General features: G+C 48.8%; 1 protein-coding gene across 1 annotated transcript in view; it reads right to left on the bottom strand.

Annotated features, from left to right (window-relative positions):
- Window positions 1-17,971, bottom strand: part of LOC133352763 (ganglioside-induced differentiation-associated protein 2-like) — a 43,445-nt gene that overhangs the window by 6,363 nt on the left and 19,111 nt on the right. Inside the window, exon 4 of the mRNA XM_061568627.1 lies at window positions 863-1,016. Coding sequence (XP_061424611.1) covers window positions 863-1,016 — 154 coding nt within the window. The remainder of the gene's footprint in view (window positions 1-862; window positions 1,017-17,971) is intronic.

Genomic DNA, 17,971 nt, shown 5'->3' on the forward strand with positions numbered 1-17,971 from the left:
AGGCCACGTGAAGTGTCGAACGCCCGCTGGCAGGAGGTGACGGGACAGACCCAGGTGCCACGGGTCGACTGACTGAGGTGACTGGCTGGTGCCTCCTACTGTGCTAGCTTGCTGGGCTTTAGCCACCCGGCGCTCCGCTTGTTGTTGTGAGCGTCTCTCCTCTGCCCTCCGTTGTCGTTGGAGGGCGACTGTCTCCAACTGCCCAGTAGTGTCATTCACGAGCCTCCTCCACAGAAGCCGATCTTGACACCGCTGGTACCAGTCATCGGCAAGTCAACTCAGCTCCACATTCTCCTGTACCACCTCACTCCATCTCTTCTCTAGCCCGTGCCGCGCCCGTTTAGCCCCCTCCATCCGACCGAACAACAGTTGTGGAATGCGGTAGCTGGGCATGCAGCGTTGCCTGCCGGAGCTCACCGATGGGACTTTTGCTAGAATTCCCTACACCTCTGCTGTAGCAGACAGATAGAAAATATGGCATCTGTGCAGGTTCGCCCTTTCCTGAAACCGCATTGGGGCTCCGCAAGCCTCTCCTCAGCGTGCCTGGCAAGGCGATGTTGAATAATCCTTGCCAGAACCTTTCCCGGCACACTGAGGAGTGAGATGCCCCTGTAGTTGTTAGTCTTCTTAAAGAGGGGGACCACCAGGCGTCAGGAGCACCCCGAAACCGTAGAACCTCTGCAAAACCTGTCGCTCACGGATCACAGCGCCCGGTGATACGGACCGTACCTATCCAAGAGTAGTCCTGGCTAGGGGGTGGCCGACAGATCACGACACCCATTGGCGGCTCAGCGACGGCCGCTCATTGCGACGCTTTGGCTTCGCTTCTTCCCCTCTCGCCGTTGGTGTCGACCCGACTCACGTGGCGATGTGCAGCACGCGCTTGTAGCATCCGTGCAGCGAGGTCTCGGCCGCCGTGCGGTAGCGCGAGTTGTACCGCGGCCCCACCGTGTGCACGATGAAGCGTGCCGCCAGGCCGAAGGCTTTCGTCATCTTGGCCTCTCCGGTGCGGCAGCCTGCAAGCCCGGCCCGCCCGCGGAGAGACGCGGATATAGAGAGACACAGACAGACGCAGAGACAGAGAGAGAGAGACAGAAAGACGCAAACAAAGAGAGACATAGGGGAGAGACAGAAGGACAGAGACACAGAAGGACAGAGACGGAGACACAGACAGAGGGGCACACGTATGATTATTTCCAACTTCACGAGACGGAGGTGGGTCAAAAAAACACATTCCTGCGGAGGGAGCTAGAAGGAACACGTTGGGTTGCTCGGTCAATGGCCAGGGTCAACGGCGGCGTGGTGTATTCCGCAAATATATACATTGAGGGCGGGCACAAGCCGGCGTGAGTAGGTTAAACGTTGAGTTTTATAAGGGCACCACGGGGTGACCAGCCCCTCCCCACCCAGGCCCACCCTCCCCACCCAGCCCCACCCAGCCCCACCCTCCACTCCCCACCCAGCCCCACCCTCCCCACCCAGCCCCACCCTCCCCACCCAGCCCCTCCCCACCCTCCCCTCCCAACCCAGCCCCTCCCTCCCCACCGAGCCCCTCCCTGCACGATGGACAGACACAATAATCCCCTATGAGCTGGTGTAACTAGGAGGTTCCTACCAGTATAAAACCCACAAGGCTTGTTGATACACTTGCAATGCTCCCTGGAATTCCGTGTTAAAATAAAGCCTCGCCGCTTCGGTGATCGCGAGCCCTCAGAAGTGTCTGCCAGAGTGAGCAAAATAGTTTATCGTGACAGTTCAATGTTAGTTTATTAAGGCTGTCTGCCACGTGCTAATTGATTGAATGTGACATTTCCGCCGCCGACTAAACCGCCCGGAACGATCCCAGAGTTTATGTTCGAGACAGCGATCGTCTCCTCTTACTTCCTATTATGTAATACTAGCTTTACTACCCGGCTTCGCCCGGGACTTGGATTCACCACGCCCGGCCGCCTTTGTCTCCCCAGTGGCGATGTTCACACACCACACCATTTACTCGTTTGAGGCTGAGTCGACCTAGGGGAGGCCCAGGAGCAGTTGAAATAATCGTCACCGGTGGTGGCCGTGAGCGGGAATCGAACTCGGGTCGCCGGGTTCGTAGCGCAGCGCACTAACCGCTACACTACAATGCGTTACGCTTCCACATGCGCGGGTCACGTGACAGATTTGACGTCACAGCTCACTTGCCGTGCAAAAAACATATGCATTATTGAGCTCCCTCCCTAAAAAACTAAAACAAGTGTATTTTTTTTTATTTTTGCATGATGTACAGTCTGGAAAGTACCCACATGGCAAATTTCCAGTTTGTTGAATGTCGGGAAGTACGCTAAACATTTTGAACAGACACACATAGTTTGCCTTGTATATATATGGAGATACAAAAAATAACTCGACAAGTTCATTAAAGGACCGTCCTTCATAACACATCAAGAAGGGGCCATTGGCCAATGAGACAGTTTTACAATTTAAGGTCACAGCGCTGTGTACACCGCAAGGCGGCACACAGGCACTGCTAGGCAAGCGGGAACAAGCGGATGGACTGCGGGGCATAACCGTGATGGCACGACGGCGTAGGGTTTTCACGGTCCGTGATTGAACACAGAAGGAAGCGAGGGATTGTGGGTAGAGGACGGGGTAAGTCAGGTGGCGGGGGCTTGCACTTGGTGCCCGCCTCCAAAAGCCTGCTCTGCGCACGTTCCGTGGCCCTGGGGGAATATCCTAAAAAGAATTAATACGAAGAGACCTGTGGACGGCGGCGCTGATGAAGACAAAACTCAATGAAGAATGCCATTTCAAGAAACATGACCAATAGGCTTACAGTGATGACGTCACCTTCACTCTATTTAAGATCGAAACAGGAAGACTTGGAGACAATTCAGGCGAATTGCCTGATGAAGCTGGTTGTATGTAATCACCGGCGAAAAGTCTAACTCTAAATGTATATGTAGTGGGTTTACTATCCAACACACAGCTGTGCTGAAGTAGTAACGAATTGGCACGTTTTGTTTGCGTGAAAAACCTTACTAATTGGCTGTGTCAGGTGGTGGCGGATTTAACGACACCTTTATATTTTTACGCAAACTAACCCGAAAAAACCTTTATTATCAAAAATATATATACAACTTATTTTAAGGCAAGTGTTGTTGACGGGTCTTGATTTTCCTTGTTCCTTGTGCATCACTGGCAGCGTAGCATCACCAAACAACTTGTTGAATGGTGTAGTGAAAACGTCGCTTGTGCAGACAGCCGATGTGCGCACAGAATAAAGTTTTAAATCGGCGTGCATCACCTGTCATGACATACAAATTAAAAACACGGGACCCAACAAATCGAAATGGAACAAAAAAACTAAAAAGTACCCCAAGACGCATGGAGATAAAAACATGCTTGGCATTACAGCGAGCGACTGCAAGAGGATGAAGCGACGACGCGCTGGTCGCAGATACCACACGGAACTCGTAATTTGTGTTCCAGGTCAGATCTTGCGGGTACCATGTCAACTGGACCTGTGCACACCCTCCGTCGCCAGCCTGAGACGGCCAAAAACAAAATCAAGTTGTCACCTGGACGAATGTGGCAATTTATTTTGTCTTTGAGGAAGCCGGTTATTTTCAAAAACCAAGCAAAACAATTACAATTGCTTTTCAACACACCGCTTGATTTGTTTGGCTGTGTCAGGGGCATAGTTCTCATTGACATCTCCTGCAGGCTCTAAACCAATCAAATAAACCTAAATTATAATATTGGCTCTGGAAGCCTCAGTATGAAATGACACGCGCTGCTAGCAATGGCGTGACACCCGTGATAGTAGCAATATAATATCAAACTTGTTACACGCCGCAAAGTATTCGCTCAACTCCTCTTGACGCGTATGGTTTGGTGTCCTTTCCCCGCACCTCCGATGAGCAAGGTTGTATACGTACGGTGCGAAAGAGGTTCAACATATCTTCTTGGTTCTTTCGGTAAAGTAACGTAGAATGGAAACAATACAAATAATAAAATAAAACATAATAAAATAATATAATATAATAAAATAATATTATAATATTAAACAATAAAATTAAATACTATAATATAATAAAATATTATTTTTATTGTTTCCCTTCTACGTGACTTTACCGAAAGAACCAAGAAGATGAATCCCTGAAGTCACGAAAGCTTTAAATCTAGGTTCAACATACGTACAGAACAACGAAAAGAGGCGTGAGGAACCACAAAGCAGGAAGGCAGCACATCCCCTCCCGTAAGCTCTGCGGCTCTCTATATATTAAGGTGTTTCGGCCAAGTATTGAGTGTTTGCATGCAGGAGGAAACCGGAGCACCCACTGAAAATCCATGCGTGCAAGGAGGCAACACTCAATCCTTGTACAGATGGCACAGGTGGCGTGCACATTTTTGCCGCACCGCCTTCTCCTGGTGATCCAGGGTACGGCTCCTCCTCAAGATCCACGGGAAGAAAGTTTCTGTGTGTGAGCCACCAAAATACTAGTTTTATTTTACCAGGTAAGGCCCCTTCAGATATATAGCTCTTCAGAAGCCACCTGGCCACAAATGAGCGCCCAACGAAGTGGCTTATCCCGTGGAAATTTATAGCAGCCAAACACTCTAGACACATGACGTTGAATCTGAATGTGGAGCAAAAAAACCAGAGGAACCGGAGAAAACAACGACACGACCACGGGGGAGAACATGCAAACTCCAAATATGGGTCAGGATCGAACCCCCAATCTCCTGTATACCAGGCGAGCTAGTTAACACCTCGCCACCGTGGCGCCCCTAACCCTTGCAGTTGCCGCCACAGTGATGGATTACAGGCCCCGTCCGTAGCAGCCGCGAGTTTTAAACACGCGACATTTTAAACGTACGGCATCGAACGCACGTATCGGGCATAACAAGCAGCCAGAGGGCATGACAACTGGACAAACACGCCCATTGGGGGGGGGGGGGGGGGGGGGGTAATGAGCAAAATAGCCGAAACTGAGATCGCGTGCATGCGTGAGCGAGAGGGATCGAGACGGCACGGAACCACGAGCGGTGGGTGAACACGCGGGCGAGCGTGTTAGCCAGCGGAGCGGCTCCGGTGATGTTGTTGCCCGGTGCCTTGGCAGTGAGGGAGTGGGTGGGGGGGGGGGGCACGGTGTTCAGCCAGCGTGGTGAAGGGGGTGGTGGGGGCGTGCTGTTTAACCGGCTATGCTCGTAATGACCAAGGTTTTGTCGTCAGGCTGGCGCTACTTAGACTCAGGAACCGATGCAAAAATCACTGTGGTTTTGTGGGAATGTATTTCTCTTATTTTGCGTGTTTATTATTACAATTTGTAAATAATTATCTTTAATTTAATGCACAAATGGTGAATTATTTATACTGTTCAGAGAGAATAATGCATTCATACAAATGTTCCACTTCAACCATTCATCTCTCTCTCTATGCATATTTTATCCAGAGCTGCTTTTTTCAACCAATTTTAGTTAAATTGTGCTGTCTGCATTACATCAACAACGGATGTGGCCAGTCCCAACCCCTTGAAGATAGGTGCATCAACCCACGTTAAAGAACAGCCCACAGAAGCATATATCACAGAACTACCCACTGTTATTATTGTTATAAGCTTGCTTATCCCAGGGAAAGCGTCGCCAAGGCTCTGGACTCTCTTTAGGAGGGTTCCTGCTAAGTTTTCGCAGTAGGTGGCGATGATCGCGATGTTATATCCACATTGGGCCAACTGCTGTGTCATTTTGCAAGTTCGGACCGCGACGCCGACACAAAAGGGAGCCCTCTCTCTTCACTCTTGCGAATGACGCCACGGGATCTTTGAACGTCCACTCTAAAGCAGATCGCAGCGTATTTTAAGGGCAAAAAAAAAAAAGGCGGAGCAGCCGCTGGTTTCAAAACCACGAAGCCTCTGCAACAACGTCCGTGCATTGGCTAGCCGAGCTGCATGGGCATCGAACATAGGCATTGCAAGGTCGCACTCATGACACACAAAGTGCTTCCCACAAATGAACCACGATACCTTGCTGATCTCGTCAGGGAGCATCAATCATCATCAAGCGAACTCCAGTTATCCTCGCAGCAGCTTTTGGCTAACCGTCGAACAAACGCGGTCAACTGCATCGCACGCTGTCAGATGCTTTTGCAGCCATCTGGAACGCTCTTCCTTCCGACATTAGGAAGCCACTGGAGCTATGCACTTTTATAGAAAGATTGAAAATATATTTCTTTAGAACTGCTTGTTTGTGTTTATTTAGTTATCCTTTCCCCGTACCTCCGATGAGCACAGTTGGCAACATACGGTGCGAAACAAGTTCAACATACACACGACATACATACACTACAAACGGCGAGCACGCAACCGCCGAGCCGCGTCACCGCTGACGCACGGCCATGTGATTGTCGCAGCAAGCATTGAATAAAAATAAATCCCCTTTTACCGAATTACATTCCACTCGTGTAGTCGGTGTCGCGTCATGAGATGAACATGTTGAACGTCTGCAACCATGCAGCTCGCAGTGCACCACCCTGCTTCCGAGAACAGCCCGAATGTTTTTTTTCACTCTTAACGCCACACTGCTATTGACGAATGGAGTTTCATGTCACGTTTGCCCCATTCCTCCCAATGCTATAGCAGAGACACTTCTAACAACAACAAAAATCGCACGCGCGCAAGGGTCCCGAGATCCAGCGCGGCCTTCGTCAAGGGTTAAAAAGAGGGCGTTCATTACTATTATCATCGCGCGGATCGCCGGCTTCGGTTTCACAAAGTGGCGTAATCCGCCGCTAAACCCCCGCGCAGTGTGACATTTACAGTGGCCCGATTCGGCGCGCGCGGATGTGCAAAGTCGCCACTCCTCGTTTTTCCGAAAACTCTTCAGCCCCGATTGCTCACCAACCCCCAGTGCCCCCCCCACCCACCCACCAACATACACGGGCCCGAGAGACGGCGAGAAGGCTGGTAAACAAGCGACAGGTGGCAGCGGAAATGGCTTTACTAGGAGGGAGGGAGGGTGAAAGTAGGGAGGGAGGGAGGATGGCACAGGTGGTGCAATGTTGCATCGATTAATCGGTGGATTTTAATCGGAAAGCCTACGTGTTAAATTAAATCAGTCTAACTCAACACGTAGGTTTTCGCAGCCACCGATATTTTGACGATGCACCGTTAATTGTTTTGGGTTTGGCCACTAAGACGACCTGGCCAAAATTCTGACTTTTTTTTTCCCGAAATCTTGAGCCGATGATGTTTGACGTAGTTTCCCACGTGTCAAATCGTTAACTTAGGTTTACGAGAAATGTTCTTCATGGCACAGTACCCACCTGCCTGCGCACCGCGTGACAATTCCATTTGATTGGCTGCGTCGAGTGATGGAGGGTCCTGATGACGCACATTTTTGCCAGATCATTACGCGGCCTCACCAATAACTCAATCACAAATTCGATCGGTCTATGAACCTAATCACGGAGATTAGACTTGTGTCAGCGACTCGCTGCACAAATTTTTGCCCGATAACATCTGAATTATATTTCCTATTAGGAGGTACATGATTGCAATTACATGGAGTTTCAAATTTGTTTAACAAGGTGAAAATCCAGGAGACCAGGAGAGTCTCAATTGCGAGAGCGACCTGGGACATTAGTCTGGCAGTAGGGGGAGCAACAACTGCTAGGTTATCATCCCAAACGAGTAATTTGCAGGCAAATTTCGAATTTGGCAAATTTGGACCATGACACGGGCACACAATGGTTTACCCTTGCGAATTACGTCCAGGGGATCATTTGGGGAATACAGCACCGAGTATTATTTTGTGGTTATCACACCTGCAACAACAATCAGCCATAATAAAGGGTTTTTTTTGGGTTAGATTGCGTCAATATGAATGTGTCGTTAAGCCCGCCACCACCCGACACAGCCAATTAGTAAGGTTCATCACGTAAACAGAACGTGCCAATTTGTTACTAGTACAGCACACCGGTGTGTTGGAGAGTAAATCCACAAACATTTACAATCCGAGTACGACGTTTCGCCGGTAATTACAACTGGCTTCATCGGGCGACAGCCAGATTAATATAATGGATGTCAATGGTCGCGAGAGCCTACGTGATAACAAGCAACAATCAGGGCGACCGCTGGAGTCGAACCCTAAACCTTTGTGTGACACAGCGACGGACGCAGCGCTACCGCTAGGCCCTCGCAGCCCCAACGACATCGCTGGTGCTCGACGGACTGTCCTGCTCGTGGTGGATAACAACACAGCGTCACGTAAACAGCCCCGTGTGGCTCGACATGAACGCCGTTGAATCGGTGCCCACGACGTACGCGTGTACGTACGCTGACCTACTTTCGTGCCTAACGTCGCCGAGTGTGCTGATCGGAGGTGCGGAGGGAGGACAACGAACTATACACATAAAGGCAAATCAGAAACGGGAACACTGGCTAAGAAAAAGAAACCAACGCTGAAAAGTAGCCATAGAAGCACAGAGAGAGAGAGAGAGACAGGCACATGCTTGTAATTACTCTGGCCGATTGGAAGAGGAACACACGGATTGGAAAACATACGCAAGTTAGATATACCATGCTGACTGTTAACCCTTTCCCATTCCAATAACATACGTGCACAACATCAGTTTTTTTTCCGACTCCTTTCCAATGATGTGCACGTACGTCAGAAAATCACTTCATGGGTACGACTTCAGGCAAGAGGGCGTGTGGCACACTTTGGCGCCAGCTATCATAGAGTGTGATCGTGTCACTGCAATTCTCTGCGGTAAGAAACGTCCTTAAAAACAATGGCGCTACGCCTCTCGAAACAAAATTAACGGTGAGCCGGTCGCGCGTTCCGAGATTGAGCAGTGAACAGGACACCGCTACCCTGCAACTCAGAGACGTCTAAAACGGGGAAAGGGTTAAGTTGGTTCTTGGGCAGGATGTGTTGCTGGAAAGGAAGATGGCCGGCGGTCGAGACTAACTACAGATTGGCAGCCAAGGGAGGCAACGTGCCCGAGAATACGTCCACCACGAAGCTGGAGGGTTGTAATCGGCTCGTGTGCGGCAGCAAGATGGCTTGCTGCATCGCGGCACCGTGAGGGATGGTGACGACTTGCGGAGGCCTTCATCTAGCAGTGGACCGATCATGGCTGATGCTGATGATGACGATAACGCACGAAAATTATTGCTGCTAATGCAATCGCATCTATATGCTACGATATGCCTACACTCAACCATCTGGGGCGCACACACACTGGACCACAAGAATACTCCCAACTGTGTATCCAGGGAGGGGTGGTATTTTGGCACTTGCACTCGGCACGACCGCCGCTCAAGCGGCCTCGGAACGAGCGCGGCAAGCGCATGGCAGCAGCAGGCCGATCCGATGACCGTCCTCCAAGTTCCCGGTGCAGCCAGGTGCGGATAATGCAATTAGCGGCGAGTTCGCGGGTGCTGGACCCGCGTTCGGTGATTAATACCTCCGCGGGCCAAAACTTGGCAAGGACGAGCTTGGAGAAGCCTCGTATCAGATTGGAGCGCAGGAACTGTGTGGAGGCTCGTGGCTCTATCCTCCGGGTATCGTGTGTAAAAACACAACGGGAGAGGAGAAATTGCGGGGGGGTAACCGCAACGCTACATCGGCCAAGCCACTCATTTTATTGTTTCATTATGGAAGCGGATAGAGTTTTGTGGGCCAACTTGCTCGTTGCCCTGGCCTGTGTTGCAAGTGATCATTCATCTGATAAAGCACTCCTACACAGAGAGGCAGTGGCAGCTGGAGCATTATCATCCAAAATCATACAAAATGCTAACGCGAAGCAAAACGTCCCGACACATTGACGTGAAAACATTTAGCTTCCATGGACAAATGGAAGTCTGCTTTAGAACACCAATGATGATTAGCGGTCACCAACAGCAGGTGCCCAGAGCCAGCACTGCCGAGAGAGATCCGGTTTACAGTCCAAATAGCCAGCCAGCTGCGATTAAACCGGGTCCTCAGGGTTTTAATAGTCTCAGCTCGATGACCAATGACTAAACAAAAAAAACCTACCACGTTGAATTTGGTTTCGTTTGAAATTCTCATAGCACTGTGTGGATAAGTACGCCCCCTACCGTGTAAAGGATGAAACGGCCATTTGACGATTTTTTTTACAGAGAAGTGCCGTGGAAAGATTATTGCCCAGCTGAACCCTGATCTGCGAGGCTGACAAAGACACCGTTAGGACAATCGGAATCGGGGAAAAGAGGACTAAAAGTGATACTTTTTGTATAAATAAAAACAAGGCTCGTGCTTTATGGTTAATTGCGAGGAAACGAACTGTTTTCACTACGTGCCAGGCACCGAAACGTGTTAACAACGTTAAAGTAGCACCTCTAATTGGCGGCATGAATTCACAACACACAGTGCCTCCCTTTCACCAGCGTCTCCCGTTGAACGGTTGACGATGATTCAGTTAACACTAATTGCACTTGCGACGTTTGATGGCCGTTGTATTCAATTACCGTCGCAATTGCAGTTGTGCGCGGGCATGATAACGTGAAATTATATTTCGCCTGATTTCATTGTCTCACGTTAAATGCGGCCGCCCCCATCCCCACCGCCACCCACCGCTGTTCGCCGCACGGCGCACTTCGCGCTTTAAGACCAAATGGTCTGTTTAAAATTCCAGCGATGCTTTATTTAATTTAACGCCATCAGCTAACCCCTTAAGCAAGTTGGAAACCGGCGCGTCAGTGAAGATAAACAGCTCTCAATGGTTTTTATCTTGCTCGGGAGCGTGGCGAACTCGGTTAATCCCACTCCGAATACCCGACAACGTGGAAGCTTGCTCCCGCTGACCATCAAACCGGGGTAAATCTGGAAAGTGCCGCTACTTACGCAGTAAATGACGCAAACACACAGGTTGCATTTTACACCTGATGATGTGTATGCCTCCCCCACACACCGCACCACCACCTCTCAACCTCCCCGTTTCCACACAAAAATCGTTGGGTATCCATGCCACCCAGGGTATCGGATGGGAGGGCAGAACATGGCACACAACTCGTGCTGCCACATTTCCTTCCTAGCAGGTGGTGCCCTCCCATCTCCGTGGTGGAACACACAAGCAGTGGCTGTAATTTCTCGTGAGGCCAGCTGACCCTAATGTAAATGGAAGAAAATGTCCTCGACTTTTCCCCACCCTCTCTGGCCTTTGAATGAGCCGTACAAACACCATTAAGCCGGTCTAGCCATCGCACGAAGCAGAATCCCATCTCTTTGCTATTTCCGACAGAAGAGATGGTGAAGGTGCAGCCTGGCAATTACTTGAAAAACGCCAATGCTAGTAGAAGGGCATCCAGTAGATGAGTGGTTCTTAACCTTTACTGCAGCCTTGCACCCCCCTTTGATTCTCAATCGTTAAAACATTTCTAATGCTAACAAACACATTGGTTTGATGAAACGTAGTTGGAATACATGCCGTGCTTAATTTGTGCTTCGATGATTTACACCTCTTACCAAAAATCTTGCCATGTCTCTCGCACCCCCAGAAAGGGCATCTCGCACTCCCGGGGGGTGCTTGCACCCCAGGTTAAGAACCACTAGTTTTCTCGAGGAAGCTCTAGGGAACCTCTCGAAAAATGTATTTGGCCCACTCTTGCACACTGGCCAGACGTCCTGAAAGTGGTGGGAGGACTCACACTTTACCCCACCGCACACGCGACCTGCCGACCGACTGTGGTGTAGCTACTTATACCGCACGATGCGTCAAGTCGGCGGGGAATTTTTTTTACGAAACTTGCCCATTCAAAATATCAAATATGTGATGGGCGACATTTCGGGACGTGGCCTTTCTTCATCTCTCTACTTTCAAAGGTAATTGCCCAAAACGTCGATTATTAAATATCCCCCCCCCCCATACTAGTTCGCTCTAAGCGAGAATACGGTTAAGACTGAAGGAATGCATCGGTTTGTTGATTAAAAATAAATTTAAATGCTTACGAAGCATACTACCAGCATACATTTCCAATTTGGTGGATCATTGAATGTATCGCATGCCTACAAATGAAGCACGAAAATAAAATGTGTTGCTTTTGGGTTAGACCGTGTCGAAATAACGTAACAATTTTTTTACGAGAACCCTCCACCACAAACGCGGCATTTCCTTGTTAGTCGTGAGTTTGCTATCCACGATGTCGACTATACGCGAATCACAACGGGAACTCTACACGATTGCATCGAGAGAGAAAGGGAGAGAGAAAGTGATGAGAGGGTGTTGAGATAAAGCGATGAAAGATACAATGATGGGATGTAAAGTGATACTTTAATATTAATGTCCTTAGTTTATTATAACCTATTTTAATGTTTTTTGCGCTGTTATTAAAAATGTAACGTATTTAATAGCTTATTTATGAATTTAAGGTCACTCATTTTCGTAGGCCAATATTATCCGCGAAATTTGCTATTCACGATAATCTCCGGAACGTATCCGTCGCGAACAACGAGGGAATACTGTATGCAAATCCATTTGGCTTCATCAGCTAAATGGAGGAACGTTTCACCGGCAATTACATCCAATGTAATTTGTTCGATGTAACAGTGGAGAGATGTTATCTGCGTCGCCTGGTATGCAGGAGATCGTGGGTTCGATCCCGACCCTGATGCCTGTATATCTGGAGTTTGCATGTTCTCCCAGTGGTGGTGTGGATTTTTCTCTGGGTCCTCCGGGTTTTATTCCTTCACATTTAGAATCATACGCTTAAGAATAGTTGGCTGCTATACATTTTCACAGGATAAGCCACTTCGTTGAGCTATGATTTGTGGCCAGGTCGCTTCTGAAAAATAGCTGTTTAGCTCAGTGGGCCCTACCTGGTAAAATAAAAATGTGTTTAGTTTTAGTTCATTTAATTTTTTCTTAGTTTTGAACAATTCTCCGGTTTACTGAAAAAACAAATCAAGTTGTGCATTTTATTTGATTGGCTTTTGGTTGGGTGGTGGAGGGCTGTCGTAAAAAACAAATGGACATTATGCCTGCACGGCGATCTGACCAACAAAGAAACCGATTATGAATCAAGACATTGAATGCGAAAGCTTACGTGTAAAACAGGTAGCACCTAAAACCATACAAACGTGTCAAAACAAACTAAAAAACAAGAGAGATTTTCGGGTGTCTGAAATTCATCTGGGGCACCGGCTAATGATCCAAACCCAAATGATCCACACCCTAACAATCCAGACCCTAACGATCACAAACCAAACAATCCTGAACCAAAACTACGTAGACCCCAATGAAACAAACCCTAACGGTTCTAACCATAACGATCCTGAATCCTAACGACCCACACCGTAACGATGCAGACCCGAAACGATCAGGAACCCAAACAATCCTGAACCAAAACGATCCAAACCCTAAGGACACAGACCCTGGATGATCCAGACCCCACGGTTCAACCCCCGGGTACGAGATTCTCGGCATGGAAAAAAAAACCCACACGCCCCGGTTCCCTTCCGAAGTCCGCACACGGCACTGTGTGTGACGGCTTGGCAATACTTTGTGGGAATTGAAACATGGCAAGCTATAATAATAATAACAATAATGATAAATAGATCGCACGTGTTCTGAGACGGCCCGTCAAAAGAGGGACGTCCAAAAGTGAGACGATTCGAGGGTTTGCTTGGAACATGGAAGATTAAATGGGGAAACGTTTGACACGTTGGACAAGAGCCTTTGGCTGTACGCAGAGCACAACACCATCTGGGAGGAGATAATCGTCGCTCGACAGGAGGAGGAGCAGCAGCAGACAAACCCTGGCTGGTTCGCAGCGCACGCTGGAGAGAAAAAGTACTTTAGTTGGGCGCGTGCCGCGTGCCGCGTTTTACCAAAGTGTAAAGATGTGAGAGGCGTGCGAGAACTGTGGTGCACGGCCAGATGTCTGCGGAGTTAATCAGTGTCAACGTTTTTGTTTAGAAAGAGGGAGTGTAAAAAATGATGGAAGAAGTTGTTTTTTTTACGCAGCTAGAAACATGTGCACACTCAACACTGGCCAGCGTGTTATATTTTCCAGATAGAAACACGCACTCTTCTGGCAGCGTGTCGTTAACATTAGCCCGAGCTTAACCCCCATCGCTGCGGGCAACAAGGGATAATGACGATCAGCACTATTCAACTCCACGGTGCGGCCAGATGATTTACATAGACACACTGACATTACTAGGGATGCTGTGAAGGTGTAATAATGGTCAGCGCACTGGGTCCACAATCCAGAGGTCGCCAGTTCGATTCCATCTCCTGGCGCGGCTGTAACAATGAGCAAGTTATACAAGGGCCATAGGTGTGTGCGTCGCGTTTGTAATGCGTGTTGTTCGACCCATTGTCAGACGTTCCACTAGAAATGCTGGGGAGCTTCTTCAGGAACTGAACGGTTGTTAACAAAGGTAGAATATGAGCTGCTCTTTTCAGTTCCTCTCCGGGCACGTGGAGCAAAACGTCGGAAAAACAGGCGGTACAAACTGAAAAGGCATCAGAGAGCTCTTTCCCCTACCCACTCTATCTACCCAGCAACATGATTGTACCACAGTGAGATGATAGGCAGGTCACGCGCAGTGGGGTAAAGTGTGGGTACTGCAACCTCTTCCTAGACATCTGTCCAGCGTGGAAGAGCAGGCCAAAATTCCATACCGAGGCCTTCTCTATCGGAGCCCCCTCTAGTGGAGGTCCTTCTGCCAGCAGTGGCGTTAGCAAGAAATTGCAGGGCTGCTCTTTGGCCTTGCCACTCTCGCTGGCTGCATGAACCTTTGGGCCCAATGCCAGCTCTACCAAAGCTTCACATTTGGGAGACAGGCTCCCGACTTCTTACGTGCACAACCGCACAAATCACCACATAAACAAACACACACGACTTGAAGCACTGGCAGTCCACGAGACTGTTACCTCCATCAACACCACAGAGCCAAGTATTTACATGCAAGGTGCCTTAACGGCGGGGCCGAGCGTGTGACTGATACCCGCATATTTTTAAAAGTCCCCAGCCAATTGGGGCGCCGCGTGGCCGCGGGGCTGCATGTAATGCGGTCCCCATCTCATCAGATCTCTGAAGCCAAGCGGGATGGAGCCTGAACCGTGCATGGATGGGCGACCGTACTGCACCGGCAGGTCGTTAAAAGGCTGTAGGCCACAACGCTGCGTACAAGGCAGAGGTCAAGTGCAGAAAATTACATCGTTGTGCTGTACTGCTGACCGACCAGGCTCTCAATGGGTTCGCCCCACAATATTTGCAGGAACTGATCGGTGTTGACTCTTCAACGATGTCCACGAGATCCTAGGATCACCTTCTGCTAAGGACTCCGAGGTCAAGGCTCTGTTCCAGGGCTGATGGGAGCTATTGCCACTGCCCAGCTCCATGAGCATGGAACAACACTTTGCCTTTGGCAATAAGACAGAGTTGTTAGAGCTATTTAAGCCTTGCAAACTTACCTCCTTTAAAGTGACATTTACTCCCTAGTTCTGGCCATTCACCCTGGTCCTGTTTATTTTCCACGGATGAAACACGCCTCACCAATGTAAATCACTATTATTATCATCATGCGCCCCAGCAGCTATGCCTCCCACGTTCACAAACGTGCGCCGGCCAACGTGCCCAAGTGCGATCAGACAACTCCCACGGCTGACGTGGCATGGGGTAAGGATTGTCAGGCTTGTCATGCATACTCTACGGTTCTTTCGGTAACGTCACGTAGGTGAAAATATAAATAACTAAATTAAATCACGACGTTTTGGAGGCAACGCAAGCTTCCGTCATCAGGTGCTGTGGTTGTCCCAACTGATGACGGAAGCTTGTGTTGCCTCCGAAACGTCGTGATTTAATTTAGTTATTTTTCTTTTTTTCTTTCACCTACGTGACTTTACCGAAAGAACCAGAGTATGGATCCCTGCAGTCACGAAAACTTCAAATCTGGACTTGTCATGCAGCAGTGGATTGAGAAATCGCCAGAAGTCATGTTCTGCGAAGCGCGTACGACGTACTAAAACGTGGAGAAGTTCAAAATACATACGTACATTCGCAAAATCGTCGAACGGGGTTGGGGGGAAGAGTGTGAATGGTCCCACCCCGATGTTGGCGAATGCAACGTTGGAAGGAAATGCTGCATGGGGCGATGAAGATCAATACAAACGGGGTCGGGTAAAAACAAGAACAACAACAAAAAGAGAGAACGATCGATTCTGGAGTTGAATCGCAGAGGGGTTAGGGTGCGAGCGGCGACAACGTTTGACGTATTCAACGTGCGGTTTCGCACTTTCTTAATCACTGGGTGAGAGACTGGCGTTTGGTGACACCTCGGATGAATTTGTAAGTTTACTATTGGAATCCTTGTTCACCTAGCAAAGCCTCGCTGAGTCTCAAGACTCGCTTTCAGGAGGGTCCTGCCAGGTTTGTGTCGCAGTAGGGGTTGACCAATGTTGCTGCTGTGTGCAATTCCAAACGAGTAACTTGCAAGGTCATTTGTTTCTGCGCAGGGTATGCTTGGCCGATTCCAGTCGCATTGAACGCTGTCGGTTAACTACCCGAGTAAAAATGCAGAATGCGGAAGATACCAATGCAGAACACGTGGGGGGTGGGGGTGCAGGAACGAACTAACTCCATGTACAAGGCGCCCGAGTCGCGAATCGAACCCGGGTGGGCGACTTTCTGCGAGACAAGAGCGTGACCACTGCGCCACCCTGCCGCCCAGAGGCGGTACTGCAAGTGACTCGTATTCCACGTCGCCTTTACAAGGTGAATAGGCGGCACAGGTGAACCGTTTGCATGTCATCGATTTTGCAGGCCACGTTGCTGAAAACACACAAACAAGACAAAAGATCCTCCGTATAATTCTAGATTTGAAGCTTTCGTGACTGCAATGATTCATATGCTTAGGTTTTTTCGGTAAACTCACGTAGGTAAAAAACATTAAAAAGTAAAATAAAATAAAAATCACGTTTCGGAGGCAACACAAGCTTCCGTCTTCAGGTGGTACCGTCACAGAAGCTACCACTCCATTATATAAACGGAGTGGTAGCTTCTGCAATCTCTCATTTACTTGATACAGCTGTCGTGGCTGTGACGGTACCACCTGAAGACAGAAGCTTGTGTTGCCTCCGAAACGTCGTGATTTTTATTTTATTTTACTTTTTAATGTTTTTTACCTACGTAACTTTACCGAAAAAACCTAAGAATATGACTCCTCCGTATAGCCATGAACAGACTGTTGGGGCAAGTGCTGTTAAGCGAGCACCGATTAAGGCCGGCACGACACACAAAGGGGTGAGGGGGGTGGCCAACACCATGCCTGACCACCTTTGTCTCCCTAGTGGCGATGTTTACACACACGTTTCAAATATTTTATAAAAACGGCTGCATGAAAAATAAATCGTTGATACTATTTCAAGTATGCGTGTTCTATTTAGCCGTAATTCCACATTTTGATGGAAACATTGGTTGTGGTCATTGCATGATTTTTGCAGGAACGTAATACTAACTGATTGTGGGGTGCCACGGTACCGAGATGTTAGCTACCTCGCCTGGTATACAGGAGGTTCGTGGTTTCGATCCCGACCCTGACGCCTGTATATTTGGAGTTTGCACGTCTCTCTACCCATGGTCGCATAGATTTTTCTCCGGGTCCTCCTGTTTTTCCCTCCACATTTGTAATCAACACACGTTTAGAGTATTTGGCTGCTATAGATTTCCACGTGATAAACCACTTCGCTGAGCTATCATTTGTGATAACCAGGTCGCTTCTGAAAAAGAGCTAGTGGGTCTTACCTAGTAAAAAAAAAAATCACTGTCATTCGTCTCGATCGAGTGTCGTTTGGCACAATATCCGACGTTTATTATTGTTTTCTTCAGTCACTGAAGAAGCTCCCCAGCATGTAGAGCGAACCGTCGGACATCGAGCAGGATAACACACGGCAGTACAACCAGAAAACGCTGCAAAGGAAACTAAATTTTGACGATTCATCGAAATACCAGGGGCA

This window comes from Lethenteron reissneri, chromosome 5 (assembly GCF_015708825.2).
Source record: "Lethenteron reissneri isolate LAM-NWPU_2019-01 chromosome 5, ASM1570882v1, whole genome shotgun sequence".
In the NCBI taxonomy this organism is placed as follows: Eukaryota; Metazoa; Chordata; class Hyperoartia; order Petromyzontiformes; family Petromyzontidae; genus Lethenteron; species Lethenteron reissneri.